The 24,080-nt window shown below is 38.8% G+C and overlaps 2 protein-coding genes across 9 annotated transcripts in view; one reads left to right on the top strand and one right to left on the bottom strand.

The window, feature by feature from the left end:
- The window catches only part of ptpn13 (protein tyrosine phosphatase non-receptor type 13), a 92,084-nt gene extending 87,015 nt beyond the window's left edge, over window positions 1-5,069 (bottom strand). For all 4 annotated transcript variants that reach the window (XM_041810770.1, XM_041810771.1, XM_041810773.1 and 1 more), the window contains exon 1: window positions 4,753-5,069. The gene's annotated coding sequence lies outside the window, so the exon portion shown is untranslated. The remainder of the gene's footprint in view (window positions 1-4,752) is intronic.
- An 8,951-nt stretch (window positions 5,070-14,020) lies between these two features.
- mapk10 (mitogen-activated protein kinase 10) overlaps window positions 14,021-24,080 on the top strand; it is a 70,466-nt gene continuing 60,406 nt past the window's right edge. For all 5 annotated transcript variants that reach the window (XM_041810774.1, XM_041810776.1, XM_041810777.1 and 2 more), the window contains exon 1: window positions 14,021-14,308. In XM_041810774.1, coding sequence (XP_041666708.1) covers window positions 14,306-14,308 — 3 coding nt within the window. In that variant the 5' untranslated portion in view covers window positions 14,021-14,305. The remainder of the gene's footprint in view (window positions 14,309-24,080) is intronic.

Genomic DNA, 24,080 nt, shown 5'->3' with positions numbered 1-24,080 from the left:
ATTAAAGTGAAGAGTTAATGTGCGTTCGCTGGCAATATGGCCACTGAAGGTTAACATTTAAACAGCTATTACATCGTTAAACTTGTTTTTTTGGCCTATAAGTAAAGCAAATCTGAACATTTTCTGTATTTATTTAGCATCAGTTTGATGGTTACTTTCTGCCCTGTCTCTTATGTTGCCATGTTTCAGTTTTGCTAAATGCTGTGTTTCTGTCAGAAACACATCATTTTAATTTCCAGTCAAACAGTATATCCTAGTAAAATACTTGTTGAATGGTCTGACAGACTCTGAAAGACATGTCCCCATATTTCTCCAAAGTTCGGTTCTCGCTTTAGGAAAGACAATTAAATGTTACTTTTTGGGAAATTCATCCAATTTCAGTAAAGTCCAGCAGTGATGAATAGAGTGACTAAAAAAAGACATGAACACAGGCATCATTTGAGCCACACTGTTGGCTTGGATGGTTGAAAATGTAAAGAACATGCATCAATTTATTACGGACAAACTACATTTCTGACATGTCCTTTAACCAAATTTTTTGCTCAATCTGGGTCATCTTCCTCATTAGTGTCAGGCTTCATCTATGAAAGAATTATGTGTCCTTTCTGTGAATCCCAGTTTTAAGAAGAGAGTTAATGAGTAAGCATGTCACAGGCCTAAATGTTTATGCAGGAATGCAGGTTAACCATTCTAGTCAATGGGAGGCGTGAAGGCTGAGGCGAAGTGGGTTACTACCCATCTTGCTCATTACCCATGAGAATGGGGAGAGCGGGTGCTGTGAAGACTGATTGTTTTGCGGCCCTTGTTATTTCAACAGAGACCTACAGTGGAATGTTTTTTATCCGCGCTGAGGCTGCTGTGCGGGCCAGCTCCTCTCGCATTGGACTATGGTCCCGCTCATTATTGAGGGGGCTTAGGAGGCAGCGGCCCAAAACAGCGAGAGCAGACAGCCTTCACCACTTCAGCGCCTCATTCTCTTTTTCTTTTTCAAACACTGGGGATGTTTGTTCCCAGGTATTCCCACACTATAGCTAGAAAGAAAAAAAAATCTAAACAAGGCTTAGTCTGCTGCTGCTGCTGCTAAGTGTTTGAAAGTCTTGGCCTCAGTCACAAGAACTTAAAGAAAATAATCCTGGAAACGTGATAGTGCTCCTTACTGTGCACTTAAGAGAAGCTTTTCCTTTCCTCCCACCTTCCTGTCAGTGACACAGCTACAACTCATGAAATGGATTTAAAAACAATCCGCTGAAAACTGCAGCACAGTTCAGTGAGACATACCAAAATAGGGACACATCATTTCACTTTCTGCTGCGTAAGGTTGTCATGATAGCAGATTTTTAATCTTCTTCCATTCAAATGACATCAATACCACTGCAAAAAAAAAAAAAAATCACAAGTCATAGGCCCCATATGCTGGGAAATTTCTTGTCTTTAATCACTTAAATTGCAAAGCAATTATCTATTGATCCTCAGCTGCTCGACTATATTTGCAAGAAGAAACTTAAGCAACAACTGGTGCACTTAAGGCAGTGCTCTCCTTCTCTTGTGCAGCTTTTGCTTAAAATTATGACTGAAATTCATTCAAGTATTGAAAAAAAATCACAATCACTAGATCATCTTTAAAAAACTCACAAATATGCCTCCAACACAATCTTTCTTATCTTTACATGCTTTTAAATCAGAGAAAGCCCAAAAAATTGATGCAATTTCCCAATTCTTAAAAAGCTGATTCCACAGCTAGTTCCAAAATCATAACCTGCAACACAAGATATGAGGAGGAATTCGTTCATATCCTCCAAACATCAAAACTGTGGTCTCAGCTGGCAAACACATTTGGAACAGAAGCCGTTCAAGAGGAGGTACTGTGCGCCAACAATGGGGTTAAAATCTTCCTGAAGTCATCCATGCCAGGAAAATTCATCAACAAACTCTGAGTGAACCTCATATTCCCAGAATCATATGCAGCCTGCAAGCACAGGACTCAAATTCGAAACACGTCGAGGAAGGACTGGATCAGGATGTCTTCTGAAGCAACAAGACAGATGATGTAAGGACCGATGTTTTTGAAACGCAAGCAGAAAACTTAAACCAGATTGTACAGTATTAAGCTGAAGAAGTGTAGACACATAGTTGAAGAACCTCCACCTTATATACAGCACTAGATGTGCTCTCTCCAAACAGAGAGGCTGTCACTCACAGCTGTGCCTTTCTAAAGTATCGTGTGAAGAAAACAGTAGCAGGAATGGAGCAGACACTGTGACTCACCTACAAAAAGGGGAACACCCAATGGTTGGTTTTCTTTATTTTCACTAGAGTTTTGTAGAGCAGCCTACAAGCTTTAAAGGACTAACAATGACTAGATGAGAATGTTTTATGGAAACAACACTGGCAATAGGGATGTCACAGTCAATATGTTTTAACGTCCTTACAATTCTAGCAAAATCAAATTATATCTATGCCTGGAGATCAACTATTGGGTAACTTCTTTTTATCTATCACCACTAATTACGGCACTGTACTTGGGTAGCAGATGATCAACCCTGCCAAGCCTTATTCTTTATGTTTATCTGTCAAGGTTTCTGCTCTTTTGACGGTATTCATCAACAGTATGTCGTATGAAGACATTCAAATCACATCATTTTCCTATTGAAATGTTTCGCTCTATATTCCTTAATCATAGCATGAGCTGTATGCTGGGAGACGTATTGCTGATGAGGTAGCATATCACTGCAATCAAGGTTGGAAGGAAGTTGGAGGTTGCAAGGAGCTGCAGAAAAATACTGAAACAAATTTTCAATCAAAGTCATTGCACTGAAATAAATGCTTTATCAGGAGGGATCTACAAGTCAATCAATTAAACAATCTTCGTTTGTATAGAGCTAAGTCATAACCAAAGTTATCTCTAAACTACAAAGTGGCAGATCTAGACTGTACTCTCTGTTGTGACCCATTATAATAAAAAGACAGATGTTAATCACCATGAGCACAGCACTAGTCACATTTAGCCCTGTAACAGAGGTAACAAAAACCTTCCCTCTAACAGGCAGGGATGTCAAGCAGACAAGACTCATATTGATGACACTCTGCCGAAGCTGCGCTGGGGCTGGATATCAAGTTGATATCTCTCTTGTGCATTCAGATGGCTTGCAATTATAAAAAATGGTAGGCAAATATACTTGGGGGCCCACCTTTGTCAGAAAAAGGGGTGGGCATCGCTTGTTTTTTCTGATACCAATGCTAAATTGATACTTTTTAAAAGATGCTGACGCCTAAACATTGCCTGAGATGATAATTTTAAGAAAAAAAGCATTCAAAAGGTCTAAAAGCTTTCTTGGTGACGTAAATGATTCAGAAATAAGATGCCAGTAGAACATATAAGTCAAGGCAACAGGTGTAATTTCTTCACATAGCATATTTCGTGCATTTCCTTTGGAATGACAGATCTTGTTGGGGTGGCAAGGTAAGGTGGTCAAACAAAGCCCTAATATTTGTCTTGTAATTTGGTACAGTAGGTATTGGATGTGTTGGTATCGGTACTATGTTGGTACTGTGTTTTTGATAGTCATCCCTAGTGGGAAACATTAAAGTAAGACCTATCTGTTGCAACACATCAGCTGGTCTCAACTCTCTCTTTTTCAATTTGGGTTGAAAATACGACTGATCACTCTTCTTTAAAAGCCTGGGTACTTGTTAATACTATCAACTATTACAAAATTAGACTGCATCAATTTAAAACGTGATATTGAAAAGAATCAAAGTATTGGAAATTCTGACAAGGACATTATAGTAACTGACATCTTCCTTGTGGACTTATCTTTCTACATCAGCCACTGTGTATGTTGTGTTTTGGGTTTCTCAGCCCCTTCCAGGGTCAGAGACCAGGCAGAAAACACAATGAGGACCTTTCCATGATAATCAGCCTAGCTCTGGACCAACGGCCCTTACTTTTCATTTCAGTCTCCACCTCATCCGCTCCATTTCTGTTAATCACAGGGTTGCTATGAGTACCGTGACATGCAGAGCATGGTTTTGCAAAACCTCACTGCAACTCCCCCCTTCCTCAACCTCTTCCCAACACACATAAACCCAACCCACTGACTATTTTCCCCATTTTTCCTATGATGATGCTCACACCATCACCATCATAACCACTTTGGGTGGGGGTGTACATCTTGCTCAATCCTGGAGACTGCTCAACCACCTTCCTGTTTAGTCTTGGGTGAAATATTTAAAACCTTCATGACCTTTGACTTTGAGTTAACTTTACTACTTTTCTATGGTAATGAAGGGGGAGGGGGTACAAATGCCTCCCTACAACCCCCATAAAACCTTCATTCTGAGCTGCCACAAGGGAAAATTTACTGTTGACTGTCATATATGTTGCACATTTTCAGGAAAAACAATAAAGCTAAAGCTAGCTTTAGACAGCTTGTTATCCCTCCCTAACTTAACGAAGATGCCCTGTGTCAGATATTAAAATGAGCTGTATTGTTTTGACAAACGTACGACATTTATAGAAGAACTTTTAAGTCGAAACAAGCTAAGTGTCGTGTTAAAAAGCACTAAAGCAGATAGCTAACATCCTTAACTACGGTTCTGGAGATAAAAGAAACGTCGACGTTTTTAAACTGAAGCATAACAGACTCCGTTTTCCCGGGGACAACTGCTGGCAAACGTTACGCTAAAGTGCGTTAGCTAAAACACAGCAAAGTTTTCAAACGTCACGTTTAAGTGCTCAGAAATGTTACTTACCGGGCAAGAAGCGCTACAAAATCACTTTAAATGGAATTATTCGTACTCCAACAAGGCTACGAGTGCGCACACAGACAGGACCTGAGGCCATCCCATCCACAAAGCAACATCTTGGGTAGTCGGTGGTTCAGTATGCGGCGAGGCAGGCTGGCAAGGTAGGCAACAGGTCTCCAAGTAAAGTAATAAAAAATCCACTATGCTGGAGTAAATATATCCCGAGCTCGGTGCTATTGAAAAGTATAAAAACTCCTCCTCTAAAAGTGTTTAAAAGTCGTGTTTGATGCTCACTGAACAGAACTGGTCTCCCTTCAAGCGCAACCCAGTCACCATTACTGCTGAGGAGCGGAGTAACCCCTCCTTTAGCCCAGCTAGCGTGGGCTGACTGGGAGTAACCAGACACCTTACTGAGGCCGTCCATTGGCTCTTCACGAGGGGGGACTGTCATTTATCCGTTTCTATGGCGACGAACACAACTGGGAGTAAAATGTACAGTGAGTCAGGTTTGTTTAATGTTTATATGGGCAGAAAAACAGTGCAATACATGCTTAAATTAGTTTTAAATAACTTTCTGAGGTAAAGAAGAGTCCATGTTGAGTATTATGTGATGTTTCCGTTCACCCCTACACCGTGTGAGGGTGCTGACATTTCACAAACCCAATAAAAATCAAGCCCAGCATATATTCGCAGTATTTCCCACAACATCAAAGTTTCCTGAGAGCATTCTTAGCAGTCAGGAAGCAATTCACAGCTGAGTACTTCCTTCCTATGGTGCACTTCAAAGCTGCCTCATTAAAGCTCTGTCTCGCGCCATCTAGTGGCTATTAATCGTCATTACAAGTTGCTCTATGTAAATAGAGTCTGTTATCATTCTGCCTGGCTGTGTCTGTTAAAAGGCGTGATTATGATCACTATCCTTTAACAGGAGTGATAAGTCATCACAATGGTTGACTTAGACGGGCAAGGGGAGATTTTCCCCCACTGATGCCCTAATGTGCCGATGCACCAATTCCCTGGATGCCTTTATGGTAGATAAGAATCACCCCTCTTGGGTACCATGGAAGTAGACAAAATTTAAGAAAGTGCTCTCTTTGGTGCCCTTTAAATGAACAAATTTTGTCATACTGCCCTATTTGAATCCATCTAAATAAACAAATTTTGACATAGTGCCCGCTTTGAAACCTTTCAAATGTACAAATTTGAAAAAGTGCCCCCTTTGGATCCCCCTGAATTAACATAATGGATGAAGATCACCCTTTGATGCCCTCCAAAGTAATACATTTTGTGATACTGCCCTCTTTTAATTTTTTTTCAAATGAACAAATTTGGTAACACACTCCCTTTGATGTCCTCTGAATTACCATATTTGGTAAAGCGCTCCCCTTGATGTCCTCTAAATGAACAGATTTGATTAAGGTCCCCCTTTGATGTCCTCTTAATGAACCCATTGGTTAAAGGACCCCCTTCCATGTCCTCCACATGAAAAATCTTGATGAAGTGCCCCCTTTGATGCTCTCCAAATAAAAAAAATCAATAAAATGTTCCCTTTGATGCCCTCTTAATGAAAACAATTGACAGACTGTCTTCTTTGGTGCCCTGCTAGTAGAAAAAAAAATAGATAAAGTGCCCTTTTTGATTTGCTTTATCAATAAAGTGCATCAAAAAAGTGCCCCAGAGTTTGCCTTTGTTGTGCCAACTCTCCAGCGGTCTCCAGGCATATGACTGGGGTGAAAATGCACAGACAAAAGAAAGGTTGTTGCACATCGGGCACCACCTTGAATGTAGGTATGGCCTCTTAGGACTTCCATTCTTCTATACCAAGGCTATTTTTCACACACATTGAAGCAAGTGAAGCAAATTATGGTGATATTTTAAGTTTCTATCAATCTACCGAGGAAGTTAAAACTGAACAACTCAAAAACATTAAATATGGCAATATTAGTGAAAGAGGAAGAGATTGTAACCAGACTTGAGGTGTTGTCTTTCCTCTAAATAGATAAATTAGTATGGGCTAGCACTAACCTGTGGCTATTTTCCTGTATGTTTTTCCAGACTCGTTCTCACCTCAGTTTCCAGCTTTATTTACTATCTTTTCTTTCAAATAAATGCAGAAAAAGACCCTTTTAGGGCTTTATAAATCAAGATATCTATTATTTTGGTCGTCAATATGTTTACTAGTCATAGTGCTGCCTCAATTTAATCCTGAAAAACACAGCATAAAAGTTATTTTCAAAATGTTTGTTTACAGTCTTAGTATGGTAGCACTGCCTTGTGCTGAAACTAAGAAGAATTATACAGTCTAACACAAGCTTCAGGCTCTATATAGGGAATTTTTGGAGGCCATTCAAAAATGGGCCATGGGCCACATTTGGCCCCCGGGCCATAGTTTGGACACCCCTGCTATATGAGAAGTTTAGGTAGCCTATCTGGTTTTGAATTATTACTTCTAAAGACAGAAAATACTTCCTTAGATGGCTATGAGCACTAATTTTATCAGATAGCAGTGATGATAGTGTGTGACTAGTGGTTAATTGTAACACAGGGTACATTTTAAAATGAAGATATTGCTTTAATGAGACTTGGATGGAATGGCATTGTTTTTTCTAAACTTCCTGTTCATTTCCAGGTCACGGCATTTCCATGGAAAGGAGGAAGAGATTAAATTGAGTTATTGCATGTAGGTGGAGGTCCATTCTTGGTATGTGAGCTGTCCTGAATTTCCCCAGAGATCACTTGAGTAACCTTTCTTTTTAATTTTGGCAAGCATGGAAACTCAGCAGCTGTCTAAGAGATCTGCCAGCGCTCTATCTCCTGTAACTTAAAGCTTTTAATCTCCAAACATCACCTGAGGCAAAAAGGCTTCATTAGGAGACTGATACGGCTAACAAGGTAAGTGATGTCTCATAACTTCAGGGTCCTGGTTTTGGGATTTCTTTCCCCCCTATTTCCGTCAGTACTGCCCTTAATACCTTCACATCAGAGCTGGTCTGAGCCCTGGAGGTGATTTGCTCTGAAGCCTTGAAAGTGCTCAGAAAGTCCTGGAAATGTGGGGCACCTGGTAGATTGAAGGCATGTGGTTTGCTGACTGGTGAGTTTAGCCTTTGGGTCCAGCTGGAGAGCATTAAAAACTGTACTGGAGGTGCTTTCCACTGCCTTTGGTCTGCTTGGAGTTCAAATAGAATAGTGTCTTGTCTGCTAATGTCTGGTAATGTGTCGGACATCCAAATGAACATAGGTCCATGAGAGTGTTAATATTTCTTTGCTTGGTTTTCATTCCACAGGCTTTTCATGGCTTGTGCTCTCACTTCAAATATTATTACAGCATGACTCTTGATGTGTAGTAAAACCATTCTGAATGTATAAAAATCCTACCATCTAAGGAAACTTTGGTCGAAAAGTTTGTAAACTATCAAAGGAAAAATTGGAAAAAGCTTTCATTTACAAAAGTTGTAAACATCAGTCTGAAAATTTTGGAAACATTTAACATATTTGCCAATTTGCTTAGGTTTTTTATTTTATTGAAATTTTTAAATTTTCATAGAAATTCATTCTTAAAAGTTTGGAAACTTTTTTCTCGTATTTCTCGAAACTAACATAGTTTGCAGCAAATTTTGCAAACATTTTCTGACTTGCTCAGGATTTATTTGAGATAGAAAATCCCAAAGAGTTAATTTGAAACTTTGCAAACTTTTTTCTTACATTTCCAGAAATTTTTGGACGTTTTCCCAAAATTGTATGGACATTTATTATGACTTGCTTAGGATTTTCTGAAAAATTTTGAACTTTTCTTTTGGGAACTTTTGTGTTATTTTTCTATAAACTTTTGCAGCAAATTTTGCAGCATTTTCTGAATTGAATTTTGTTGAATTCAGGAAAGTGTCGTAAATTTCCAAATCAATTTGAAAATTTTGTCCAACATTTCTATTGACTTTTTTTTTTTTTTTTTCTGTACATTTTAGAAAATTTTGCTGAAACTGTCAGACTTGCTTAGGAATTTTGGGGGAAATCTTAAAAAAATCAGAAACAATAAGTTGTAAAAATTTGGAAACTTCCAAATATTTGTCTAGTAACTTTTTCAATGTTTTCAGGAAACTTTGCCCTAATTTTCCGACTTGCTTAGATTTTTTAAGGGCGGGAATATCTGCAGAAAATTTCATATTCAGTCCAAGTAAACCTGTGTGGAACCTTTGTTCAAATATTTAAAATTTTAGTGGAATTTTCTTGAGAATTTTCAAGAATTTTCACCAGAAGGTAATTGAAAATTTTTACAAGATATTTACTGAAGCTTTGTCAGCAAATTATGGAGCCACCAAAGGGACACTGGCTGAAAAAAATAATATTGTAAGTTTCTTGTGTGCATGCAAAACTTTCTCAGCAGAACTTTTCCTGTGCTCACAAAGCACAAGAAACAATTACGTGCTCACGAGAAACCTGTATACATTTTTTTCTGCTAATGTCGCTTTTTGGGCTCTGTGGCAAATTTTCCAAAATGTCATCTGAAATTTTCAAAAACTTTAGAATTACATTTTTGTAAGAATTAAAGTTTTTCAAAACTTTCAGCAACCATCATCAGAATAATATGGGAACTTTCATTACAATTTCTAAGAACTTTGGTCCTTTTGGGAAATATCCTGAAAATTTCCCCAGAACATACCCAAAACCTCCAGTCGAAATTTTAGGAAATTAAAGTGGAAATTTTCAGGAATTTTCAAAACCTTCTATTGGAAATTTTGTAGTGCTTTTATCAGAAGACAGTCGGAAATGCTGGTCCTAAGTATTCAAATTATTTGCTGTCAATTTACAAACTTTAATGAGAATATTTTGGAAATTTCAACCAAATATTTCAGATTTTTTTTTTCTATTTCCCAAAGTATTGCTGAATTTTACCCTTAAAGAATATTTAAAAAGCTGACCCCTGACCTCTGTTTTTTTTTTTTTTTTCAGTTTTTCAAGTTGCTGTCCCACCAGGTAACAAGTGTAAATGATTTAAATGAAGCAGTAACCTCCTGCCATGGCTGACAGTGAGATTTCCACGTGAAGCTGATCAAAAACATTTATCATCTCAGGGTTTGATGGTTTTGTGATTCTGGTTAAAGACAGTTTTATTATGCAGCATAGGGCTGTCCTTTTGGCAGATCTAAGAAGCTCTATACAATTAGCCATATCACAGGCCGCTAATTCTGGGGCTCTTTCAGTTCTTAGAGCGGCTTTAGTGCTTTCCCAACTTTGCTGCTTTTGCCAGAACTGGTTTCTGTGGGTTTGAGAAACCTCCTGGCAGGTGGTCCTGTGCTGTCTGAACACATTTTCTGCTTAGTCAGATGTGTGTCTGGGTACATTACTGCTGATTTGGGCCAACCTGGGACTTCATCACATCCCTAATGGTCTTGACTTATGGTTTAGACCATAGCAGACCCTGTTTGAGCTTTGAAGCTGCGAGGCAGTAAGAACGCTAATACAAATATATCTGAAGGGATAGTACTGTATTACTGCAAACGCTTTTGTCATGAATGACCTAAAAATGCCAAAACAGAGGTAAAGAGGAGGTGGGATAGCATTAGAAGATAGAATAGAGCTAAAAAGCTAGATTAAATCAATTAATATGAACAGCATATGCAGATTTAAAATATTAATGATACAAATCATCAAAGTTGTAGAATCACATCTGTCACAGTTTAGTTTGAACTTCATGCAACGATTTTCACTGCAAATATGACATGATTAATGTCTGAGCATTCATAATAAAAGCATGTTTTGATACAGCATTAATGTCTCATTTAGGTGCAGCTGACTGAGAGAGATAAATACGCTTCAAGGTTATTACTAAATTATTTGAATTCCTCTCAATGCTGTAGAGTTTTAATCATCTCATCGTGAAACTTAAGGTCGTTACATATTTTACATTCTGAGCACAGCTGTGGAAATCAAAATTTAACCTCTCTAAGAGCCTTCTTCAGTCAGATATTTATCAGAATTTAATCAAGTTGTTATTGAGGGCACAGAGCTGCTTTCTGGTAAATATCGTCTCCAAAACAATTACATGTGTTCATCTAGTTTATCATGGTGTCCTGTGAGAGCTGCCTCCCTTTACATTACTTTACATTTTCCTACTCTCTACTTTGATGCAGTTTTTTTTTAGCGTGGCTATATAATTTTTCTGAAGTGAGCCTAAAGATTGAAACCATGTGCACACACAACCCAGACACTTCTCATTTGCGTTGTCTGTATTTGTACAAATTGATCTGTGTTTTGGTTTCCCAAGACTGCAGGATAAATACACAAATGTTATTTCCTCTGTATAGGTTTTATTGACTGCACTAGAAGTAACTTGATAAATCATGCATCCCTTATTGCATCTACATGTTGTCAGTTTTTGTGTGCATGCTAAAGATTAAGACAAGGGTGATGCTTTCTTTAAATTTTTTAAATTGAATTTCTTCCAGAAATCTCTCTGCGGAGGCCCAGAGAGGACATGTTTCAATATATCTTTAATAAAACTAAAATAAATTTCATCCAAGTTCCTTTCACATTAAGTAAATGATGATTATATACACTCCCCTCCAAAAGTATTGAAACAGTGAGGCTAATTCTTCAACATTTCAGCTTTTATTTCCAAGTATTTACATCTGGATCTGGACAGGTGTGTTTTGTTGCCCAGGTGCTCACCTAATAATTTGGTGTTGCATTAAAAATAATGCTATCTTCTAAGTTGTATATCAGATCTAGATGTAAATACATGGAAATAAAAGCTGAAATGTTGATCTCTTTTCTTATATTCAGCTTTTTGTGTCAACCCTAAATGTTTTCAGTCCACAACAAAATAAAGGAATTGGCCCCACCGTTCCAATACTTTTGGAGAGGAGCGTTTATACCAATGTGACATCCATGCATCATGAAGGGGTCAGATGGGAGAACCTGGAGAGATTAGGCTTTGGCCTTGTACAGGCATGGTTGATGGCCATCAGGAGACCAGAGCAGTACAGGACTAAGGTTGGCAGCAAAGCGCCGAAGCCCCCATACTTGACCTGACCTGAGGAGAGGTTGTTTTTTCAAGATTATCACTTAGATACCTTATCTTGGGAAAGCATGGTTGGCTTTCTTGTTATAATAATAACGAGTTCTTGAGATCTTGAGAAATTAACTCATTGAAAGGAGGGAAGTGACTAATTACATTTACTCAAATAAATGTGACAGTAATTTTGAGGGAGGTACTTGTAAATTTTTTGATTGCATTTTAAAATCAGTTGTTCTACTTTTACTCAAGTAAGTTTTAAACAGAATAACAGTTTTTTCCATCTTTTTCTGAGGGAAATGTAACCTGACATGCAATCCTTCTGGAAAATCTCTAATACACAGCGTTTGGGAAAGGGCAGGGCCTTTGAAAAACACCCGAAGTGTGGTTGGATGAACGTTCTGTCTGTCACATCTTTACGGGCCAATCAGAGCAAAAAAAAAACATGTGACGTGGGCGCTAGCAAGGCGTGCCCCTGTCTAGGAGTAAGCTCCACAGAGAACTGCATAACACAAACCATGGCGACTGTAGACATGTGAGAACATGACTTAGTTGTTTTTGAAAAGAAAACAATTCAATGCTGTTCATTGTTCTTCTTTTAATAAAGAAATTTCGTCAAGTTCTGATAAAACTAAATCCACACTAATGTCTTCCTCCATAACTGCACCAGCCTCTTGTTGCAACTTGCTTACGTCACGACTCTGCCGCACCCGAAAGCACTGCCTCGACGCTGATTGGTCCCATCACTTTCTAACCGAGCCTAAATAGTTCAGACGGGAGCTTTGCAAGATGGATTCGCCAGTGAGAATCACAGAAACGGGCGGATCTATCTGCTTTGCAAGGTTAATACTTTTAATGACCTGTAGTACACCAGGGCTGTTGAAACAAACCTTAGTTCTTTGCCAAGTTGGTGCAGTTCATTTGCCCTGGTGTTAAAGCTGTCAGTCAAACCCTGGTGCACACCAAACAACTGCATTGAGACTGCTTGAAAAGGTTGGTACTGGTCCACTATTATTCTGATTCTGGCGTAGGTCCTAGAACAGTTAGAACATGAACGGATTTCAATCAGACCTAACTTCATGAAGCACTGCACTTTTCTGAATTAAATCAGCTACTGGAGCCTGATTGGTATGTGTCAAAAACCAGATACCATAGCTTTCCACACACAAACTTTACCTCAGCTACCTACCGACTGCGATTTCAAATCCCCATCATGCCCTTGGGCAGAGTGTTTAAATGTGTTTTATATTTCTTTAGTTGTGTTTGGGTGTTTCCGGTGGATTGCTGTTGTTTTTGTAGTTGGACACATTTGCACCATGAGTGAAGTTATCCACTGAGTTAGAGCAGTTGCCTAAGGTTTTAAAAGTTACTGCAGCTCTATGATACTGTAAGTTATTTTACAAGTTCAAAAGTATAGTTCAACTATAGTGTGGTCCAGTGTACACACCATTAAAGTGTTGAATTTAACTCTACATAAGTTTAATTTACACTGCCAATTTTGCTGGGTATTTTATTTTATTGTAGAGGTGTTACTTTAACTGAACAATCTGGTTGGAGATCATTTGTCTAGTTTTTCTTGCCACTAAGACCATATTTCACTTATTTCCTTAGTAGCTACTCAGTAATTAAAGTAGACTTTAAATGAAATATGTCTTACTTTAATTGAATAGATTCATGGGCCAGTATCTTCACTTCCACTTGAGTACATATTAACCTGTAATTTTACTTGAGTACAACAACCATAAACTGGTTGTCATCGATTTACCATTTGTGTAATCATAGGAAAACAAACAAAAATTATGGCTGTTTGGGGCTTCCATACTTCTCTCTGTTACACTTGACAAATGTTTTTCTTTTATCCCTTTTGTGCAAAAATGTTCAAATAAAAAATATTCAATTCTCTTTTGAGTGGCTTTGTTAATTCATGAGGGGCGTAAAATGTGAACGGCTTTCAGGGAAGAAAATCCAGCCAACAACAGCCGTCTCCATCTTCTTATTGAGTCTGCTGATCACACTGACGGGACGGTACAGAAGGGGATCAGAGAGATGCTCCCACACCCCCATCCTCCCCTCCCATCAAGAGACACAGCCTCCATGTGATCTCCCTCTCTCTCTCTCTCTCTCTCTCTCTCTCTCTCTCTCTGCTCGGGCTTTGACGTCAGACGTGCTCCTGTGCAGTCGCTATGGCAACATATTTCCCTATACCCCCTCTTCCTCTTCCCTCCCTCTCTCTCGCGCTCTCTGTGCTCTGGTAGGTCCACAATGGTACAGCCAGCATCTTGCAGCACAATGGTTGCAAGGTGGTGGTGAGCTGGGGGAAGAGTGATTCAGCATCAGCAAATCCTCGGTTTCGTCCACTTCTGCTTCTTCTTCCGCTTTTCCTTTCCTCATCGCCTTTTTTTTTCTGTCTTGTCTTGTCCCTTCTCCTCCTTCGCCATCTTTGTATTTCTAAATGAAGCGTTGGGCTACGGTCAGCGCAATGTTTGGCGTCGGGATGTTTTGAAAAAGGACTGTCACAGGACTGGGATCGTCATCAGCTGGCACGGAATGGTAAGGCTGAGGGCCGGGCTCGGGTTTGTTTTAATGTGGGTGCGATGCTGCCCTGGAGGGTGGAGTGATGAATATTGATTGGAAGCGAAGGTTAATGAAGTCCACTAGAGATGCCTCAGTGGGGAAAGGGACAGCGACTTAAAAAAATATCCCCTCCATCAACACCATTGTATAACTACTGGCATCTTTGTCATTATGGCGTTTGACTCCACTTCTCCAAATGTGAATCCTTCTCATCTCCATCCATTCAAACATGCCTGTGTAATCATTAGCTGTACTCTGGCATTAACACCATTCAAATAAAGGGTTTTATTAGTCACTATTTACCCTTAAAAATCTAACATAATGCATGTTTTTCTCTTAAACTTGAATTTCTGGCTTGTTTAAGCCTGAATTATCACTTCACTGTTGTGAAGCACGCAATGCATTTTTGATTAGAAGTCCCTCAGTGCTGCAAATGGATGATGCTCCTTCTAAACACAAGCCTTGCACGGGCCACACAGCTCTACTGTAGGCCTGCCTGCATGCAGAGAGAGAGTTTGTCCATCCTCCCCCTCAGAAGTCAGCTGCGCACCTTGTGCATTATGCAGACCATCACCACTTCACTGAAGGGATGGGACCACCCTCGGATCCATCCCCAAGTGCTTTAGTGAGCAGGAATCAGGCTGAAGCAATGCTTCTTTATCGATTCATTTTGGTGTTTTTCTTTTGTATGTGTTTGTGCGACATATCAAGGCAGCTGGGGGGACTCTAGAGCAATCATAATGCAGAGAGGATGGGATGTTATCCACCTTAGGAGTCAGTCTGTTCAGGACATATTGGGTTAAATGAGATGAAGCTACAGAGGAAGGTAATTTATCCAAATCTGAAATCCTCTGCACATGGATTATCGTTGATAGCAAGGCATCAAATTGAATACACAAGCAGCTGATTTTTGGTCCAATTATACTCTCAGATTTCACATTTTGTTTGGTGCGTGCCCACAGTCCTGCACTAAATTTCTGTTGTTGAGTCAGTGAAGGTTTAAAGGTGTCACAACAAACTCTCCACATTCAGGAGGAACAAACAGAGAGAGGTTTTAGCGCTGTGACCTTGGCTGCTGAATAATTCAGGAGCAGGCTTCCATGCCTGTGAAAGTGCTGCAGGGAACACGCTTAACAATTAAACAAAGCTTTTTATGGTGATTCTGCAGCGGTGGAGGAGATGACATCTCTCTTTTAGAAGATAAATGGGTTAATCTTACTTCTTGTCATCATCTCCACTTTGTGATGCATCATTTGTCTTGACTAGTTTGTCAGTATTTCTGCTGAATTCCTTGCATAGCTTCAGTTTTTAACCCAATCTGTATTATTTGAGGTAGTAGACACTGCAGGACACTTGCTGATATTGATTTTGAAGTAGAAAGCTTGTTTGGCTGGTGGAGAATCATCAGTGGAGCGAGTCAACAGCAGACAAATGTTATCTTGCAAGAGATGAAGCTGGCATTTTAATTCCATTTGTTTTGCAGCATGAGTATACTAATCCTTTGTTATGCAACAAAATAAGGCAGTGTATTTAGATGAGATCATAGTGGGACTGCAAGTATGGTTAATCAGCTAAGTAAAGAAAAAGAGCTGCGATGTCCGATCATTTCTAGTATCTGACTAATGTTTTTATGGTGTATAGTATTCATTGATACAAAAATTTATAATGTCACAAATTAGTGAAAATTGCATGTGCATATTTGCCAGTGTCCAGTGGAACATTCTTAACTTGATTGTTTTGTCTAACCTACAGAGAGGATAAGGATGAAACAATACACTCAACTCATGATACCTACCTCAGTATAGAGGGGGGTGTTGCTGCAGACCATACATCTCTGACAGCCTTTCTCACAGTCAGTTCATCTGAGATGCCATCTACTTCCAAACTGAAATACACGCTAAAACTTTCAAAATAAAATCAGATCAAACTTCTGTTGAGGCCTATGGTAAGGGTAAGGATACCAAAAGTTAAAACCTGACCAGCAAAACCTGATGACAAAATATTTAAAAAGCCTAGTTTACAGTCTGTTTACAGGAAAAAAAGCTTGTCCCCCCTCGCGCTGTAACAAAATGAAAAATTTTGCACCTGAATGTGTTCTGGCCATGAGTGTTATCATATCTGCTAAGTTTGGTGGTGATTGAAATAAGTACTTTATAGTTATAATTGATTTCTTTTTTGGCACTGTGCCAAAAAAACTAATCCAACTTTGCCCTCTGATTACAGCCTCCCTCTTTTACAAAAAAAAGAAGCTTTTTGATACATTTTGATAATCACTGTGTGGACAATGAGCTAAAAAAATCTGTAGTCAATCAGATGAAGCCCCTTGGACAAGTTTGTTAAAATGTGGATCCTGTTAATTAGCCAATATCATCAAAATTTGACAATCAGCTGTAAACAGCCGGTGTACTGTGTATTTTTCACCATGATAATATACTTTTTGTTGATTTTGCCATGATACATATGCCTACCAATTTTCGTACATGTATGTCAAAGTGAGTCGAGGGTATTTTTCGTGTAAATTTTTGTAAGTTTGAGGTCATGTTAAAGCCCTCAAATAAACAATCCTATTGCTGGGAAAAAAAAATGATAGAGTGTTGCTTTCAGATATGGTCCTCACATCTTCGGATCTCCAAGACAGTCTGGCTGTAGACGGTTCTTTGATGGCCACTCTGTCAGACCATTCATCGGAGATGCCTCATATCTCAGAAGGGCCATAATTGCCAGTACAATGTAGTTCCAGTTTTATATTCTCTTTAAATCTGCAAACATTACCGATTAAACAACATGTTAGCTAAAGCTAACGCAAGCTACGCAATTAGCATTACTACGCAAGTTAGCTTAAGCAATGTGAGCTTTAGCAAACGTAGCTAAAGCTAACATCTATGTAGATAATGTACATACATTGCTGCTTTGCGAGCTTAGCTTTAGCTACGTAGCTACGTAGCTAAGCTTATGCAGCTTACGGTGCTATGAAAGCTATGCTTGCTGCGTTAGAGTGGTTTTATGGAGGACAAGTTTTTTTATGTAAGCAGACTGTTTACTTGGTATTATAAAACATTTTGTAATTAGGCTTTGAAGGACAGGTTTTTAACTTTTGTTAAATTAGCCTAACTGTTATTTAACCCTAACCCTAAACAGAAGTTTAATTTGAATTTCTGAACCGAAGTTTTATTTTGGGAGTTTTATAGCTTGTATTGTAACGGTCTATGAGAGTCGCCGTCAGAGATGAACAGTCTGCAGCTAAACCCCTCTCCAGTTCTCTGGCCACAAATATTCGTTTTAGGTTGTATAATTACAACCTTGTATTATTTTACAGCTCCTCTCATATCTTTGAAATAACTTTAATTCTTAATCTCAAAAGTTCATTTGATTCTTCACATCTGTAGGTCTTTATTCTTTATGGACTGACATTGAAAAAAAGCAAACTGATTTTAATTGTCAATATTTGATTTAATTTTGAATTGTAGTGCAAGGAACTGTTAGGTTCCTGGAAGAAGCGTTGTTATTTGTTCAAAGAGAAATACAGCAATTCAGTGGCTGAAACCATCAAGATGTTTGGCTTATTTTGTTTGAAAAATCTCCTTCAACTGGCTTTTAATCATTTCTACTACATAAGAAATAACTGTAACAAAAGATTTTGGCAAATTGGCAAGGGAAAATGGATTCACTGAAGAAACATAAAAGCCAGGATGGATCTAAAAGTATGAATGTGTTGTTATTGTGCTGTTCTACTATTTAGAAGTCTAGTATCTTCATGTAAACGTATTTTACAGTTAAAATTTATAGAATGAGAAACATTCATGACACCACAAACTATAGTTTTTCAGAATATGCAATACTTCTTTTCTTTTTCTAAGTGTGTTAAATGTTTACGTAATGATGTTGATGTGTATGTAATTTAAATGTATAAATCTCCTGTATCTAAAGATCAGTGGCATCAAAAAGTACCAAAGCTTTAAAAAACTTAATGCCATAAGGCTAACCCAAAGCTACTGCAAGTTAAAGAGAACTAGACTGCTGTCACTGTGTAATATGTTGGTAACATTTTGATGTTATCAATGCATTTTTGCAATTTAGACTGTATATCCAAGAGTTAACTTACATTTTTTTTGGTAATTAAAATAAGAATGTACCAAATATTGTGTACCTATAGGGCTTGCTTTTGCCATGATGATAATAAAAGGGTATTAAAGTTTCACATTTGTTATCCTGACAAAACCGCAAAGTTTCTTAAAAATACAAACCCACCAGAGTTAAGGGGCATACTTCACTACAGTTCATTAATAATACCCTCCCAGTCCAGACAAGCTCAGCTTGTTTGAAGGTTGATAGAGGCCTAATGAGAAAATTTCAGGACTTTTTCCAGAACAATTCTCACTGACCATCAATTACTTAAATGTCCTCATCAGTCTTTTGGCCGCCATTCTGCCAAAGTTCTTATTATGATTATAGGGAAGGTCACTGTGGTCATTAGAGGAGGATGGATGAGGAACAATAGCGTGGTCCATCATCACACAGTGACCCTGGCTTGGTGTTGTTTCTTACTGTGTAACACTGTGTGCTTAATTATCCATCCCAATATGTGATCATAGAAGCTCAAATATTAGAACAGACAGATTCAAGCTCCTGGTTCTCTTTTAGAGCTTGAAATGCAAATGAAACCATAAGAGAAAAGATTGATTATATCTATTAAGTTATTTTTAATGTCTGTAGATGCTGCCATGGGTGGGCGTTAGACCTAGAGATAAACAGCATGATGAAGAAACAGACACGGACTACATTCCCACAGCAAAGACTAACAGTGAGTCATACACTGTAAAAACAAAGCAGGATTTGTTTATTAGATCAAGAAACAACATATATGTACAGGACACGATCAAAAAGGGATAAAACTTATTAGTATGTCCACTGGGGGCACTAAAGTCCACACACACCCAAGACTTCCTTACAGGTGCTTTAAATTAATTCATTTTTGCCATGTTCAAGGCTGTTCATGGCGGGGGGGGGGGGACTACTGTCAAGCAATGGCAATTTTTCTTTTTAAACGACCATTTCTACATGTTTTATGCATTTCCAGTATTAAAATGCAACCCTGAAGGTCATCAGAAGAGGCTTTATTTGTAATATCAATTCCCTGGGCAGGACTATTAAACTCCAGACAGCAATTTCAGAGTAGCCATGATGTCACTGTAGCAATGCCAAGACCTGCAATAAACTTTTTCAGTCAGCTCCAAAGATGATCAGAGCCAGGCCTAGGAGATAAATGTTAGCCAGCAAACACGACTGATCCAATGTGCATACGCTGATATCAGTAAATGACACCAGGGGAGGGTTCATTTGGTTTTTCAGGGGCCCAGCCACTTTTAGTGGCTGGGCCTGTTCATGTTACATAATGATAAAAAGATTTAAAAAAAAGAAAGATGAATCACTTGGTTTAGAAAAAATGTTGAATAAGAAAAACAAGTCGCCCTGAAGCATATTTGTGTAGGTTTAGCAAGTAAGTAACTGAAGAAGCTACAAAACATACCAAGCATGACTTGCTCATTTGTTTGCATGAGAAGACTTGAATTGGTCAATGTTATATACCATTTGGCTGATATTAATATACCTTAATCAGTATCTTTCAGTGTTTCCCCATTAGGTCCCATGTTAATGTCAGTTTTTTTCCCAGCCAGAATAGGTGTTTGCATTCTGGCTCAGAAACATTTTTTGGGTTGAATAGCTCGTTTCTTTTTTGGTAGAATAGCTAATCCATGTTTATGATATTTGGCTGAAAGATATTCATAGATTTGTGGGGAAATAAAGTGTTTCAGTGGTTGATTTAACTGATGCATTGTACCTGTACCATGTTTCAAGCCCCATTTCCACCTCTTTCTACATAAATCAAAAGTTGGAAAAGATTGCATTTCCAAAAGGGGTAATCCCTCCTAACAGATTCCCCTGCCAGTCAGACTCAGTTGGCCACTACTTCATTACTCCCAACTAGTTTTGGGTAGTGTTACTTTTAAATGTAACTCATTACAAAACCGTGTTACAGACTGAGAAAAGGAACTTTTTACTGTCTTACATGCTGCTAAAACTGTTAGAGTACCTCTGCATGACCTATGTTTTTGAGGGTGCAATTTTCAGATTCAAACCTGCTGAAAATTCAAAGGTGGGATTCATTTGTGATGTTTGCAGGTTTCTGGATATATTTCCTTAAATAAGGGCAAGTATTCAAGAAGAATTTAAAAGTAAACTTTTAGAGCAATGAACGCTGTTTTTTACAGTTTAATTTCTTAGTTAATCAAATATTATGATGTATCATTGAAGGATTTTAAAAGAGTAAATGTATGAATAGTTGTGCAGTCACTATATTGGAATGACATATTTATTGTGGCACATATGTATCATGCTATAGTACTGTATGGTGTGGTATGGTTTGGTTTGCGATTGAAGGGTATGGTATTGTAGGGTATGGTTTGCTATGGTATGCTTTTGTATTTTATAGTATGTTATGGTTTAGTATGGTATACTATAGTATGCTATGCTATGCTGTCCTTTGGTATCGTAAGCTATGCTATGGGTTCTGAACCAGCTATATGAAGGAGTTTACTATGGTAGTGGTTCTCAACTGGTGGGTCTGAACCCAAAACTGGTTTGCAAAACTGTGTCCAGTGGGTCGCGACTGTTTGCCAGGAATAAAAGAAAGTGACAAAAAGTCAGTGATGTACAGAATCCCAAGTGGACCTACAGTACATTCATTTTTTTAAGGTTTAGCTAAATGACGAGTGATTTTTGGTATTTTTGTAAAGTTTTTGACTTATTTACCTCCTCTTCCCCAGATAATAAATGCTAGTTTTCCCAAAATAGTAAGGAAATACCTCAAGAAACACCACATTTCCATGTTGTCTTAGGAAAATAAGTTAGTTGAAATATATTCAAGCATGTCCTTCTACAGTAATGTGCTTATTAAACATGTTTATTTTATTGTGTCGCTTCTTTTCGAGTATCACTGTGCTATGGTATGATATGATATGGTATGGTATGACATGGTTTGGTATGGTACTGTATCCAGTTGCACTGTATTATGTTGTATTGAGTCATATCATACCATAGAAGTAAATGAGTGAGCCCTCCTTAACTAATATAGTTTAAAGTTTCGACATTATGGGCCTTATTGCTTTTTAATGCTTTTACAATTGCGGCAGGCTATTTGAATTACTCAGTCATTTTTGCTGTATGGTGTTTTTGCATTTAAATGCCAGCATTCAGCTCTAAACTAAAAGCTTTGTGTTGACACTTCCTTGTGTCTTGCTCAGCAATAATACTGTCTTATTCAGTTAGGGGTTCCCCCCCACGTACTTATAAGTAAAATGAAATTCTTGCAGCATGAAAGTTGATTCCCCGGGGCTCCAGTAAACAGGAATACGCCTGCAGACTGAGATGCACAGTTATATAATTGGATTTGATCAGACAAATATGCAGCTTTTATTTGATGTCTGCAGATTGCTGAGTGCAAGACTTTAAGCTGTGGTAGCCTTGGTCCCAATCTGCTCACAGCACATCTGCAAAGAGAATTACGGCTCAGTGGGGGTCAGACTTTGTAGCAACTCGGCCATCAAAGGATTTTAAATCCTGACTTAATACAATACCGAAAACCTGCCTTTTATTTTTACTCTCTCTCTCCATGTACTCACTTTAAAGATTGGTGCAAAAGTGCTGTTTTCACAAGTAGGTGTGGTGAAATCTCCTGAGAGAATAGGCATACTTTTGCAGCAGGTGTCTATTTTTGAAAGCATTACCTGCTGTAACCATGGCATCAGAACAGCTCAGTGATGATGGGAAATGAAATATATTCATCATGTTACAGATGAGGAGGTTGTCTTACTGCAGGCAAAGTGATTTCAAAAGCGTGCTCCAGTCTTGCCCTCCCATCGAGTGGGATTCAGGTTCTGTAAGAAAAGCTGTAAATCACATGTTCGTGCTCATGCACCTGCCAAAGCTGTACACGCTGATACCATGCGGCTGATCAGAAAACTGCATCATAAGCAGATTTTAAGCTAACATGCCTGGTGTTTACTTCAAGTAACTGGAGGAGTGTGAGGGAGACAACAGTGCAAACACAGAGGATAAGTGTATTTTCAGCTCTAAAGAAACAAATCAATAGATGTCAGCGATCATTCAGATTCTCACAGCCTCTAGATGAGTTTGGGACTCCATGCTGCCTTGTTTTCCTGGCTGGGTCTGCAGTTTGAAGTGCTTTCCTTCCCTTCCTCTCCCCTGAGCCCATATGGGAGGCTGTGCTGCATTTGGCTGGAGCTGCACAGCAAACGCAACTCAAGGCAAAGCGACGTACTGCAGGAGAGGCTTGGGCTGCTGAACCAAGCAGCACTCACAATGGAGCTCAGAGGGAGGGGGAGGGGAGAGGCGGTTGCAGCGAGGCTGGGAGCCTGGGAGCAGGAATGGTGGGAGCAAGGGAGGGACAAAAGAGAGAGAGAGAGAGAGGCAGGAAAAGGAGAGTGGCGGCACTCAGCAATGCTAAGGATGGAGGAGAGAATGAAGACTTATGGATGATGCTGTGGCGTGCATTATTTGACATTTGCAAAATGTGTGTAAGTCTGAAAGCATGACAGAGGGAAGAAGAATGGTGGGAGGAAAGGAAGCAAAGATGGATTCGACAGGAAACAATAACACTAGTGTGTAGTGGGGTTTTATACAGGCACCACTGTGTTTTATAACACGCCTAGCAGTCAATCAGCCTCTTTAATGCAGACATAAAATATTGTTTATAACTGAACGCAAACCGTACGTAGCTGTAAATGTACAGCACAGAGGCTGAATTTAACACACAATACTGGCAAGCTGCCAAAGACTTCAGATAACCAATTTGAGTATCCAAAATGCCTCTGATATGGTTCAAAAAGCTGCACCTGGTTATAGCCAGTTCACTTATTAATTCACCTTTAAGGGAGACTCCTGTATTTTTAAAGTTGGGTTGTCTAAGGTACTGGGCAGTAGTGGCGGCATTGGCCTCCTGTGATTTCAGAGTGTGTTGCTCCTTTAAGAAGGATGCATTGGGGAAATGGGCAGGGAAGCTGGGCTGTAGAGTGGAACAGATGGGTACAGTTTCATTGCATAATTTAGGGATCTTTATGTAAAAATGGGTGAAGGAACAATGTTGGCTTAATTGTATGCTCAATCAAATTTTTTTCAGCTTTTTATTTTTCACTCAGAAAGCTTTTGTTGGCACTAATTTGCAGTGCAATATTTGGCTACATGTCCTTCCACCACAACTTATTGTCATCTCCTGATATTTAGAGACAACAGCAACAAACTATGCTAAAACAAGTCACGTCATCTCAGTTTTCCAGAGTAAGGAATAAGGCCTTGTTTATTCTGTAGCATCCCCTTTTCTTTTAAAATCGGTCTGTAAATGTCTGGGAATTAAGGAGACCGGTTTCTGGGTCCTGGGTCTTCTTTGTTGGATTTTTCCTTTTATGATGCACCATCCGTTTTCTATTGTGAAAGGTCTGCAGGCAAGTCAGTTCAGCACTCGGCTATGCTAATGTGATGGATGCAGTATGTGGTTTAGCATTATCTTACTGAAAGAGTCAAGAATTTCTCTCAAAGAGTTGTTGTTTGGATAAGAATATGTTGCTTTAAAACCTTTATACACTTTTCAGCATTATAGTGCCTTTCCAGATGTGTAAGCTGCCCACGCCATAGGCACTAATGCAACCCAATACTATCAGAGATTCAGGTTTTT

This window comes from Cheilinus undulatus, linkage group 17 (assembly GCF_018320785.1).
Source record: "Cheilinus undulatus linkage group 17, ASM1832078v1, whole genome shotgun sequence".
NCBI lineage: Eukaryota > Metazoa > Chordata > Actinopteri > Labriformes > Labridae > Cheilinus > Cheilinus undulatus.
This window is presented reverse-complemented; position numbering and strand designations above follow the sequence as displayed.